The sequence below is a fragment of the Mytilus edulis genome, unplaced genomic scaffold (genome assembly GCF_963676685.1).
Source record: "Mytilus edulis unplaced genomic scaffold, xbMytEdul2.2 SCAFFOLD_1238, whole genome shotgun sequence".
NCBI lineage: Eukaryota > Metazoa > Mollusca > Bivalvia > Mytilida > Mytilidae > Mytilus > Mytilus edulis.
In genome coordinates, this window is record NW_027267625.1 from 12,713 (window position 1) to 26,682 (window position 13,970).

Genomic DNA, 13,970 nt, shown 5'->3' on the forward strand with positions numbered 1-13,970 from the left:
TATCATTTGTACATAATATGAGCATTATTCCTATGAGAGTTATTCATCACATTGGTGAGACAGGTCTGTTCATGTATGGTGATCTCCGTCGTCCAGGACTGGACCCATCCTGAGGATGATACCCTGGTGACCAGAGGTATGGTGATTGTGATTTAGATGGTGAATAAGCTGGTGAATACGCTGGTGGTGAGCCTGCAATAAAACAGATTCAGTGATATTATAGTAATCATGTTAAAAGAATGGTATGCTTCTTAATTTCATTAATATTGGATGAAAACTGATTTGTTTTGTTATAATTCTAAACTGTCAACATCACTAAATCAGTTTAGTATTTTATTTTCAAAAGTTGAAGTGGGAACAAATATAGTTGGATCTTTTTTTCGTTGTTTTTTATAGCTAGATATGAGGTTTTACTTTAACACCACATTTCCAGGTTTGAGGGAGTGTTTAGGTCTTGAAAACCGGTATAATTCTGCTACATAACTGGTATACAATTGAACAGAAAAGATGTTTAATCCTTTACATGATGTAATTAGAACCATATACTGTTGATTAATTAACTTTTGTTTGGTACCAATTTTCATGGATTTCCTGGGTGCAGGTTAACACAAATTTAAATGTTCAACTAACATCAAATTTTCCATTAGCTTGAATGCAGACTTTGGCAAAACCACAAAATGAAATATTGACCAAAGTGTAAGCTTTCCACAATCCACAAAAATTGATACACACAAAAATATACAATAACTGATTCTGTACAATAAAAATGAATAGAACTGTATTCCATACCTGATAAATTTTGTATGTTATAAGGTGAGGAAGCCCCAGCTGGTCCAGGCATAAATACTGCATTGGGTACAGCTGTATATTTTTTTCCAAATAGATAATGAAAACCTGGAATATATCAATTAAAACTTCATATGTACAAAATGTATGAAAAATTGAACAATTGTCACATAAGAAAGAGGCTCCCAAAGCGATAATAAGAAATCCAACATGGTAAAAAAATATGCCATTTTGATATTTATTTCATTCCTTTATTGCAATTAGAAATCATTATTTAGAGGAAATAACTTCAGTATTTTCGCACAATAATATCTATATATGAGTCAATATGGCTCATATTGTTAACTGACTCATTCTAGAGGTTATTCACATCCTCCATTAGTGTGTAAAGTTTCTTAATCTATTAATGTTGTGTTACAGGTAGGACTAACTGATTCCTAAATACCTCAAAAAATTCCAGTGGTAAAATTATTCCATACCTGTCAACATAATTCAATAAAAGTGTGTATCAAGACTTACCTAGAAGTGCCAGTAATGCTGTGGTAAATATCATGAAGAACATAAACAGCCAGTATGGATAATTATTAAATAACTGTCTAATCAGAGTTGTCCAACCTCTATGTGCTCCATAATCATCTGGAAATAAGTAGAACAAAAGTTTGTCTTATGCTTTTATTTATGTCAAATTCAACTTATTCATGGTCTATTCATATAAGAATGAGGAAAATAGGGTTGATGTACCTGAACCAATCAATTGTATGAATAACTTGTATACCCAAGAAATAGACCTTTTATTACTGTTTGTCATCTTAAGTGTTTACTGGGTGCCTTTGGCATAGCAATTGTCATGTTTTGGATGAATAGGGCTATTTCAGAGGAAATCTATAAGTTTGGACAACACATCGAAAAATTCTTTGGGTAATAGTAGAGAAATCAAATCAAAGGTAGTTTACTTTAAATTGTAGATCTCATAACCACCATTTTGAAGATATGTTGTTCATCAAATTATGACTTAACATCATTCATTTTCATAGCACTGCTTGTGGACATGTACATAGACATTAATATAGATGATAAAAATAAGATATTTCCTCATTTTTGTTGAGGTGAGCTTTCAATTATCAATCTTAGTGCATTTTATTCTTCTGCTATCTCTGAGTTTTGGGAAGAGTTTGTATTCATAACAGAAAAGCTCAATATGTTTCTATATATGGGATCAAATGATACTTTCAAATAAATTGTACTTTGGTTGTTATTCAAATTACATGACTTTGTTTAATGGTCCTTTATACATTTTTTTCATGAAAGGTAATTACCTAAGTATTCTGGCTTCTGTCCGATTAATCTTATGCTAACAGGAACCTTAACTTCTTGACCTGTCTTTGCACAAATCATATTTACTGACATATCAAGTGTTTCTCTGTCCCAAAGTGCAGCAGAGTCAAGCAATTTGATTGGATAAAGAACAGATTTAGACTGTGTGTCTTGTTCTGGTTCCAGAGCTTCTAGAATTGATGAATCACTAACCACTGCCTGTAAATAAACAAACATTCCTTACTATTCATCATAGAAAGTCTTTCAATCCATAAATACCACTACTACACAAATTGAATATTTTCATCCCCATAACAAGTAAGCATTGAATCCAAAAGGCTAAACTCGAGATGAGTTATATGCATGAGGTACAAGTCAAATTGACCCTTTTGTTATATAAGTGTTTTACAATATAACAAGGATGGTTTTCTACAACATTGATTTTTAAATGTGTAATAGAAGTACAGTTGCACAATCAAGAAATCCAGGTCATGCTAAAAATTGTTGTTATTAAATTGTTTTCTTCAATACAAGACAACTGTAGATAAAGTTTATCATTCAAATACCACCACAGCTTTTTGTTTTGCTATATGTATATGAATATTTTTATGGTGGAAGAAAGCAGTGTGGAAACTTCAACCTTGACCACAGGTTTTTGTGAACCTAGATGCTAACTAGTTTAAAATACTATGTAAGCTGTGTTTTATCATATTCTTATACTGTAGTAGTAAAATAGTATGATACATCATCAATGATTGAAGAATCTACATTCCTAAACCTCTCTCTGTGGCAGGGCAACTATAAGTATTTTATTGTATATTATTACCTTAATACATCCTGCTAATGCAGGTATAGATGATATTCTGATAGGATACACTGCTGCTACTGTAGACAGATGTATCTCAGAAGTTTGTACAAAGAATGCTGGGTAAAGTTCAAACTGTTTGGATTCAGATATGACCTCTGATTGACCGTCCTGGAAAGGAACTCTTACAAGCAGACGGATATTGGAAGTCATTGTACTGATTTGCTGTGACATCTTGTCCACTTCTTGTTTCTCTAGCTGGCAGCCATATTGTCCTAGAAAAAAGATTAAACTAAAGTTAAACTCAAAACTAAGAATAAAATTTCTTAAATAACAAAATACTAGTATGCATTTAACTCTTTGATGAGGAATCAAGTAGTCCATTTTTTTTATTTTCCTCATAATTCTCAGTTTTTGTTAGTTTTATTTATCATCTAAAAATTCAGAGATAAACAGTACCATTCCATTCAAATTGATTTCAGAGGAAAGTAAAAGATCTATCCTACTCCAACCCTGCCAAACATGCTTTCTATCAGTAATGAACAAACAATCTTAGATCATCTTAAGTGACTTGTAACCAATGTTCTACAACAAAAGTTTACTTCCTATTCCTAATGCCACATAAATAAGGTGACATAATTAAACTTGTAAGGGGGCCCCAAGTAGTTTTCATAATCTAATATTAAGTTTGTCTCACCTGCTTTACTGTCAAATATGCCAAAGACAGAGAAGAGGTCATCAATGGATATTTCACTTCCTTGTTCAGTTAGGCTAAGCTGACAGCTGAATGGAATGGAATCAGGGTGAAAATCTCCTTCCAGCACTTTGTTATAACAGTTATCGCCTATAAATAGAAAATAGCATCTATATAAACATCTGTTTCAAGTGATCATCATCACAGAATGAATAGCTTGTAGTGAGCATGCTCACATACCCAAAACCCCTACATAATTAACATGGAATATTTTTATTAAATGTCCTCCTCCCAAGAGGATGTCCCCTTTTCAGATTTTTTAGTTTGAAACCTTCATACAATTTGAAAAGATCATGATAAAAATGAAGATGCTATATATGCCTTTCAACATGAAAAATATTTAAAACAGTCATCATATAACTTTAATTGTACACTTATATATGTAAATTTTCCTGAATTTGGAATTGGTCAGTACAATATCAATTTTACAAATAGCTTACACAAAAACTTATGGTTCTAGTAATGAATAAAGAGTAAATGCTATCAATACAAAAATAAACAAGAATGTGTCCAAAGTACACGGATGCCCCACTCGGACTATCATTTTCCATGTTCCATGGACTTTGAAATTGGGTAAATATCTAATTTGGCATTAAAATCAGAAAGATTATACTATAGGGAACATGTGTACTAAGTTTCAAGCTGATTGGACTGTAATTTCATCAAAAACTACCTTGACCAAAAACTTTAACCTGAAGCGGGAAGAACGAACAGACGGACGGACAAAAGAATGAGCGGAGCCACAGACCAGAAATCATAATGCCCCTCTACTATCGTAGGTGGGGCATAAAAAGAAAATATGTTCTAATATGCCTACCCATCAGTTTCTGAACATGTGAGTCCACTTCACACAATTGTGAGCACAAACTATCTACTTTTGTAACTTTTTAAAATTGAGATTGGATATCTTTAATTTATTCAAAATGACAGTCCTTAGTGTTAATATCTAACCTTGGAGTCCATCCCCTAGTCTGACTGGTATAAAATATCCACTAGATCTTCCCTTTACATTGGTCAGGAAGGTTAAAGGTGTGTCAAATGTTACAGATTTTATTGGTTCTACTGTTACCTGTAATAAATTATATTAACAGTCAATCACATGGTAATAACAAGAATGTGTCCATAGTACACGGATGCCCCACTCGCACTATCATTTTCTATGTTCAGTGGACCATGAAATTGGGGTCAAAACTTAATTTGGAATTAAAATTAGAAAGATCATATCATAGGGAACATGTGTACTAAGTTTCAAGTTGATGTAACTTTAACTTCATCAAAAACTACCTTGACCAAAAACTTTAACCTGAACTTTGCACTATCATTTTCTATGTTCAGTGAACCATGAAATTGGGGTCAAAACTATAATTTGGCATTAAAATTAGAAAGATCATATCATGGGGAACGAATGGAGGCACAGACCAGAAAACATAATGCCCCTCTACTATCGTAGGTGGGGCATAAAAATGCCTCTTTTCTCTCAAATCTTTATATCAAAAGTAGTGACTTAGATATATGCTTTTTTTCTATCCTTAACAAATATTTCATTCCATGTTAAATTTTCATGAAAAAAAGAGGAAAGTTTTTGAAAATAAACTCTAAACAAGAATGTGTCCGATGCCCCATTCACACTATCATTTTCTATGTTCAGTGGACCATGTTATGGGATAACAAGAATGTGTCCATACACACGGATGCCCCACTCGCACTATCATTTTACATGTTCACTGGACCGTGAAATTGGGGTCAATACTTTAATTTGGCATTAAAATTAAAAAGATCATATCATAGTTAACATGTGTACTAAGTTTCAAGTTGATTGGACTTCAACTTCATCAAAAACTACCTTGACCAAAAACTTTAACCTGAGCTTCACACTATCTTCTTCTTTGTTCAGTGGACCATGAAATTGGGGTCAAAACTATAATTTGGCATTAAAATTAGAAAGATCATATCATGGGGAACATGTGTACTAAGTTTCAAGTTGATTGGACTTCAACTTCTTCAAAAACTACCTTGACCAAAAACTTTAACCTGAAGCGAACGGACGCACAGACGGACAAACGAATGAACGAACGCAGGCACAGACCAGAAAACATAATGCCCCTCTACTATCGTAGGTGGGGCATAAAAACTCTAATTTGGCATTAAAATTAGAAAGATCATGTCATAGGGAACATATGTACTAAGTTATAAGTTGATTGGACTTTAACTTTATCAAAAACATCCTCGACCAAAAACTTTAACCTGAAGCAGGACGGACGAATGAACGAACAAACGGACGGAAGAACGAATGGGCACACAGACTAGAAAACATAATGTCCATAAATGGGGCATAAAAATTAAGTTGATTTGTTCATCAAGGAATATTTACCAATTTAATCTGTCGGCATATCTGCACAAGAATGAACATCAATTTCAGTTGGTTTTACCAAGATTAAACGTTCTAACATGTACAATGTTTGCTATCATGTTACAGCTTTTCTATAAAAGCATGCAAAGCAAACCTTTACTCAACTTGCTTGCTATGTTTGTTTTGATGTTTGTAAACAATAGGTAGGTAGTCTGTTTCAGTTTGTTCACTATATACTGGACTTTGATTGAACAGTACACATAAACTTGAGTTCAAGGTTAAGTTCAATATTGTATGCCATTTCTTATTGTCCAATCAGATCCCAGTATATATTAAACAGACTGAAGCTCTGACTACCTATTGTTTGTAAACATCCAAGACAAAGCAAGCAAGTATAAAGTTTATTTGCATGCTTTTAAAGAAAAGCTGTAAAGTAAAAGTAACTGACCTCTGTATAAGTAAATATACCACTAGATATTTCATATGTGATCACGATGATCCAACTTTAGTGGCCACAGCGATACCACTATCACTGGTGATCTTGACATTGTTGTTATTATTCTGCCATACACCATTATAACCTGTTTTAATAAAGTAAATAACTGTAAAATAGATGTGGAAATTAAAACAACACTACTTACTCTGAATTTTTTCCTGGATTTACCTTAATTGGTCAAGCTCAAAGATGATAATTTGAAAGCTACTGAAGTATAAGTACAGTTGAATAGCTATATAAACAATGAGAACCTAAAAATAATAGCCAAATTCATCTAAGGTCAACTTTGCCTGAGGATTTGAAACCTTAGTTTCTAATAATTTCAAAATTTAATGTAAATGAAGCCATTGAACAATCTTCCTGAACTAAATAACATAAACATTGTGACATCAGAAATATATGGGGAAAACAAGAATGTGAGAGACGTCTGTTAATTAAATAACAAAATAATTCAGCTCTTGACAATGCAATATATTTTAATACTATTGTTTACATTATGTATTAAAGTTAAAGTTTGGGAATTAAATTTTCCCAACAGGGTTCTTGGTAAAAAAAAAAAGCAAATATTTGGCAAAGATATAAATAGACTAAAACAGTCAATGTTAGCCCTTCTTAAACCTTCATTTAACACAAAAAATGTTATTCCTTCTTTTTGGTGGTACAATGTATATAAAATTTTATTAACCTGGATCTATGACTGTTCATACCTGTTTCTGTAACTAGAGATGAAGTGTAACACACAATTTGTCCTAAGAATACTGTATGACTGTTTGGTGTAATGGCATAATCTACATCAATGTTTATATAATCTGTTATCCAGGGGCTGTGTTTGTCCCAAACCTACAATTAAACATCAATAAAAGCCTAATAAATATGATATAATTCCTGCTTTATATTCAATTTTCGCCTCCATAAATCATTACTTAAGCCTTTTATAGCTAAATGCATATTTGTTGTTAGAACTCTATGAATCAAGTAATTCTAAGAGAGGTTTTATCTTACCTTAAGAACAGTTTGTCCAACTTCGGCAGCCTTCATTACCATGTATTGTTGTCTGAACCATGTCCAATTTGTACCAGATCGTACCTAAAATCAGTAAGAATTTAATCTATTTTTTTGTCATGACAGTCCTACCAGCAAAAGAAAACTGTTGTAGAAGATGTAGGTATGGATATATTTAGACCACCAAAAATTAGTAAAGAATATTAATCCATAAAGAGCTTTAAAATAGATGTCGATAAAATATTCTAATGTTTACAGATTTACCATTGTCTCTTTGTACTACTTTAAAATTAAAAAACAATTTACCTGTTTAATCTATAATACATCTTTACATTTGTTGCAAAGAATTCCTCTCCAACATCATCATGGTAACTGACAGACAACTGCATGGTAACACCCACTGGAATCTTCTTCAGTTGACCACTGTTTGTTCTCAGTGCAGTATTAGAGTTTATCATCATGTATGCAACCGTCTTAACCTATAGAAAGAAAGAAATTTTCAATTAATTTTTTACATAAAAAACAATGGTTATTTTTTAATAAATATAATGGTCTGCTATACACTACCAAACTATCTTATTTTTTAAGGTTCTTTAAATGTAATAGGGATATATACATTCAGACTCAAATCAACCAAATTCATCTAATAAGTAAAGTATAATAATATCCCAATGAAACCTCTGTATATCTGAATGTATATTTTAAGCTCCTATATTCACCCAAGCAAACAGTATCTAGTCAATGAAGAAAAAAGTATTGTTCAAGGCATCAGATATTACAATTTACCTTCATTAAAAGTATTGTTCAAGGCATCAGATATTACAATTTACCTTTATTAGAAGTATTGTTCAAGGCATCCGATATTACAATTTACCTTTATTAGAAGTATTGTTCAAGGCATCAGATATTACAATTTACCTTTATTAGAAGTACTAGAACACACCCTTGATATCACGGGTCCGTGACTGAATTAAAGTATATAACTATGCGCAAGCCTTATTTAGTATTAGTATTGTCATCTGATAAAGTCATGCCGATTATAAGATACACAGTTTTTCTCTGCTTTCAAGTCTTTCTGTTTGAACCCGTCGAACTGAAACAATAATATTAATTATTTGGAAAACAAAAGGTCCTGGAATGGAGTATTTTTTAATCAACAGCATTGTCCTATATAAGTTATAAATAAAGTTGAATTCTTTGCTTCGCTGTTTTACGTCATGCCCACTAACAAATTGAAAACTGTACGGCTATACGCCTTATTTTTTAGTCCAGATTTTTAGTATTCGTATTGTTATCTTAGAAAGTCTTACTGATTAAAATACTACAATAGGTAACAATTTGACAATTTAGTAGGTGCCAACCCTGTGGTTATGACCCGTGTATATAGCATATTAATCCTGAATACAACGTTTGGTGGTGCGCCTGTCAGATGCGGAACGTACAGATAAGGTAATAGGTAACAGGTGAATATACTATTGGTATCGGTAGCGGACTCGACCCGGAACTTCTTAATTATTGGCAATATTAATTACGTGGAAAACAAAAGGGCCTGGAGTTGGTGTAATTTTTAATCTACACCTTTGTACTATATTAGTTATATATAAAGTTGAATTCTGTGATTCGTCGTTTTTACTTGATGACGGCTGACAAATTGGACCTCGTAATTTTAGTATTATAGATTGTTCAAGGCATCCGATATTACAATTTACCTTTATTAGAAGTATTGTTCAAGGCATCAGATATTACAATTTACCTTTATTAGAAGTATTGTTCAAGGCATCCGATATTACAATTTACCTTTATTAGAACAGTCGGAAAGCAAACCCTTAGAAACGACCGTTGTTGCTACTTTCTTAAGACAACAATGGGACTGATATTAAAACCCGCCATTCTGAAATTGCGTTAATTTCGTGGATTTTTTTTTTTTTGGCGCCAATTTGGAAGTTTATCTTTTTTTCAGTTTCCCACTTGCCATTAGGGTCTGAAATAGATTTATTTCGATTTGTTGAGCATGGAGTTTATTATCAAAAGGAAAAAAAATCTCAAACACGTCAAATTGGCCAAGTTTTAACGATCCCGTAATGCCATTGATCGTCGTTTAAAATTATTTTCTTCTATTTTTCACAGATTAACAAAGACTATATGTACTATAAGTTATACAAACAATTAATAATACGTATCTCAAAATTTAAAAAAATCATAAAGTATAACGTTCTATTACCCCTTGGGAAACCCCGTTTGAACTAAATTCCAAAAGAAAGACATTTTTTGACATTGTAGTTTTTCGGTCTTACACATCGATGTCACCTGGCATCTGAACACAGTCAATGTACACATTTAGTATGTTTGTTTGAAAAAGTAATGGCGAGATCAGCTGGTGAATATTTGACTGGATTAATTATTCTCTTTAAGTCAGTGAAATGTATGACTTAACTAAACCAAGGTAAGGAAATCTTATACTGCCTTTGCACAACCTTAACTGCTTTAATAGATGCACTGACATAAAACACATTCGTTGTTTAAAATAATACTTGTTTTTTGTGATAAAGGAATCCTGCAAAAGTAAATGAGAAAGTATTGTCCTAAATTTCAACTTAGGCAGCCAACAACCATTTGATTTTCTGTAGGGGTTAGGGGGGTGGTGGCTTTTGATTGTTTTGAAGAAAAAAAGTTTGTTTCCAATTTTTGGATAAAAAATAATTTGTTTTGACCCTGAGAAAAACAAAATGTTTGTTTTACCCTCAGCTGCCATTAGATGAAATGCTAAAATTGAAAGAGAAGAATTGTTTTTCAACTTGTCTGGAAAAAAATCCATAGTCCCCCCCCCTCCCTGAAAACAAATGGTTGCTGCCTTCAAACAATCTCTTTCAGAGTATCATTTTAATCAATCTCATTCAAAGAATTATCATATGATACTGACATGAGGTGTGACTTAATTTTGACTTGTGATCTAAAACATAATTGTTGACTTAGCCCCCAGAAACTGCTCTGAAATACTTTAATAAATATAACTGTAATTTGTAAAAATGCATAGTTTTTTTAATGATATTATTATTTTTTTCAAATAGAAAAAGAAAAATATTACTAAGTCTATTTTGTTCTTATTTATTTTCAAGTTCATGACCAGCACCATTTATTTATTGGTTTAGTGTGTTATTTTTATAATTTGAGTTCATTCATTAGAACTATAACTTGCATGAAATCAATGAGACAACATGGTTATATTTAGTTTGTTCATAGTATACAAGGATTGCAAACTAATTTTCCTTTTATAAATTTAAAATAATGAAGATTTTACATTCAGAATACTTTTCATTATGATCTCTTTTATGTTTAAATGAAAAAGGTAGGACCAACTTGCAAGTGTCAGTAATGAAAAGGAATTTCTGTTTTTTTATCATTTTAATACTGTCTTGATCCATTATTCATGAATATTTAGACTACCCCTTGTATTTCTGTGTTAAAATAATTTGGTTGCAGCAGTAAAAATACTTACCAAAACATGAATATTAAATTAACTCTTGGAATATTAAATTAATATTAAATTATTAACCCTATTATGGCACATAGGGACACATAGGGCCTATTTCACAGGGACTGAGTTCTGAAAAAGTGATTAAAATGTGTTTTTCTAGTTTTTGGCACATGTTTACAGTATCAAAATATATTTAATAAGATAATTTTTAATAATTTCCACATGTAAATAACAGCATATTGCTTGATATAACAATAGTTAGTTCATGATAGTGTCAAACAAAGGGACGTAACTCGTGAATTGTCGTCGGCCCCGCTTCGTCAGAAATATCGACACATCTAACTGGCACATTTGCGTATCTTAGCATATCAACTGGCACAAATTTGACATATCATAGTCCAAGTTATGTTACATAACATAATTTAAATTCAGCATAGCTTCCCGAGAAGTTAAGAAAGAAAATTACGATTTTAATTTTTCTGTGACCAATTTTTTTCGTCAACACCTTGACTTTGAAGACACATTTTGAGAGAAAAAAATGAGTTTAATCCATAATTGAGTTGAGTAATATATTTCTTATATACTCAGAATGTTCACTTAAAAGGAAATTAGTTTTAATTCATGCAAAAAACTACAAATTCCAAAAAACGAGCTTCACTTTTTTTGGTTAAAAAATGCCCATATATGGTAATCACATGACGTCCATTGTTGCTTTAAGAAATGGGGTCAAACAGGGGTCAGCTTTCCGACTGAGAAGTATTGTTCAAGGCATCGGATATTACAATTTACCTTTATTAGAAGTATTGTTCAAGGCATCGGATATTACAATTTACCTTCATTAAAAGTATTGTTCAAGGCATCAGATATTACAATTTACCTTTATTAGAAGTATTGTTCAAGGCATCGGATATTACAATTTACCTTTATTGTTCAAGGCATCAGATATTACAATTTACCTTTATTAGAAGTATTGTTCAAGGCATCGGATATTACAATTTACCTTCATTAAAAGTATTGTTCAAGGCATCGGATATTACAATTTATCTTTATTAGAAGTATTGTTCAAGGCATCAAATATTACAATTTACCTTTATTAGAAGTATTGTTCAAGGCATCAGGATATTACAATTTACCTTCATTAAAAGTATTGTTCAAGGCCTCAGATATTACAATTTACCTTTATTAGAAGTATTGTTTAAGGCATCAGATATTACAATTTACCTTTATTTAAAGTATTGTTCAAGGCATTTGATATTACAATTTACCTTCATTAAAAGTATTGTTCAAGGCATTTGATATTACAATTTACCTTTATTAGAAGTATTGTTCAAGGCATCGGATATTACAATTTACGTTTATTAGAAGTATTGTTCAAGGCATCAGATATTACAATTTACCTTTATTAGTAGTACAACAGTTTGATTTGTTCCAAATTCTTCAAATGCTGTAATTTGTAGATGTGCTTCTCCACAGGAGGCACCACTAGTAATGACTCCTCCATCTTTGACAGTGATGATGGCCTTATCTGAATTAGCAGATAATACCTGATAACTCATTCTGGCTGATCCATCTCTGAAAATAATAAGGTTATATATTGATACAAGGTAAAAACATGGTACAAATTAATTGTGTTCACAACGTCATTGAAAACTAGTTTAAAAAATCTATAACTTTAGTGTGATAGAGGGAATAACGGAATAAGAAACAGTTCAGAAAACATAATTCTATCATAGGCAGGGCGTAAAGTTTATGTTATGTTAATATCAAATGTAAAATGTGCATATATTTCATCTATTTCTGCTATATGTAAACAGTAGCATTATCAGTATAAATAGATTTTTGGTTTAACATGTAAAATGTTGATATCATACCTGTTTGTTTTAACAGTAGCGTCACTGTTAGGTGATATCAATAGTTTTCCATCACATATCTTTGGACTCAACACTTCCATTTTCTGGTAAACCTGTAATTAAAAAAAATCATTATGACCACATTGTTAATAATTCATATGTTTATCAAACAAAAAAAGTCCAACAGAGTTCGAATAACTTCATATTTTTTGTCACACTTAGGACTGACAGGGGTGCAAATTTTGTCTGGGCCTTCAAAAGATTTGGTGGTTTGCCTTTGTTCTAAATTACTCACATGTGTCACAAATTATTACAAAAGAAAGGAAGTGGTATTCTTGTAACAAAAATATTTTCTTTTCAAATCCTTTTTAATATTTAATCTTGATGACTGTTTCTAGAAATAATATTCTGTGTAAACACTGTAAGTAAATACCTGTATTTGAAGTTCATCTGTTAACTCAGCTTGCTTGAGTATCTGTGATCTGGAATTCCTCTGAGGTCTGACGGTTAACTTGACCGTTACCTGTCCTGGAGATTTGGCAAACAACTGAGTAGCAAAGTTACTTTCATCCACAGGTTTAATATTACTCTAAAAAATATAATTTGTACAGTAGATCACAAGTCAACATATCATTTTCAAGGAAAAATTATGATAGGGACACTTTTCTGGGGCCCCTTGAAATTTAAAAGCATGAAATGTTATCATCCAAAAAATCCTTCAAATTCTTAGAACATGATTATGTCATTTGTCTTATTTAATATTCTATAACACAGGCCAACAAGAATTTTGTTTAGATTGCAAATGGTCTAATAGAATAATAGTTATCTGGACTTCTGGATTTTTTATTCCTTTTATTCCATCCACCTTGTATGATAAGATAACATTATTGCAAATCAGCATATAACAAAATGCTATAACATCAATAACATATAAAAAGTAAGCTCCAGTATAGAAAAGAAAAAATAAAGCAAAACTATAATGTAGATAATACATAATCAATAGTGTCCTTAGTTTCTAATCTTCAATTAAAAATTAACAACGTTCTTGTACTAGTTAGAATGATGATACAACTTTAGACCTATCAAGCAATGACTGTGAGCTCTTGTCACCAATAAAATCCTTGCTCTAACAAGTATT

The 13,970-nt window shown here is 31.6% G+C and overlaps 2 protein-coding genes across 2 annotated transcripts; both read right to left on the reverse strand.

Annotated features, from left to right (window-relative positions):
- LOC139505685 (nuclear pore membrane glycoprotein 210-like) lies at positions 1-7,593 on the reverse strand. Its single transcript, XM_071295175.1, has 10 exons — positions 7,508-7,593; positions 7,213-7,345; positions 6,458-6,590; positions 4,611-4,728; positions 3,603-3,749; positions 2,927-3,180; positions 2,103-2,319; positions 1,306-1,422; positions 790-894; positions 1-192 (listed from the first exon to the last, which is right to left on the reverse strand). The coding sequence occupies exons 6-10, from the start codon at positions 3,137-3,139 to the stop codon at positions 47-49; spliced, it is 798 nt and encodes a 265-aa protein (XP_071151276.1). The 5' UTR covers positions 3,140-3,180; positions 3,603-3,749; positions 4,611-4,728; positions 6,458-6,590; positions 7,213-7,345; positions 7,508-7,593; the 3' UTR covers positions 1-46.
- On the reverse strand, positions 7,543-13,429 carry LOC139505686 (nuclear pore membrane glycoprotein 210-like). The gene is made up of 5 exons (XM_071295176.1): positions 13,266-13,429; positions 12,854-12,945; positions 12,380-12,554; positions 7,814-7,986; positions 7,543-7,591 (listed from the first exon to the last, which is right to left on the reverse strand). Exons 2-5 carry the CDS (start codon positions 12,931-12,933, stop codon positions 7,543-7,545), a joined length of 477 nt encoding a protein of 158 aa, XP_071151277.1. The 5' UTR covers positions 12,934-12,945; positions 13,266-13,429.
- Between the last annotated feature and the right edge of the window lie 541 nt (positions 13,430-13,970).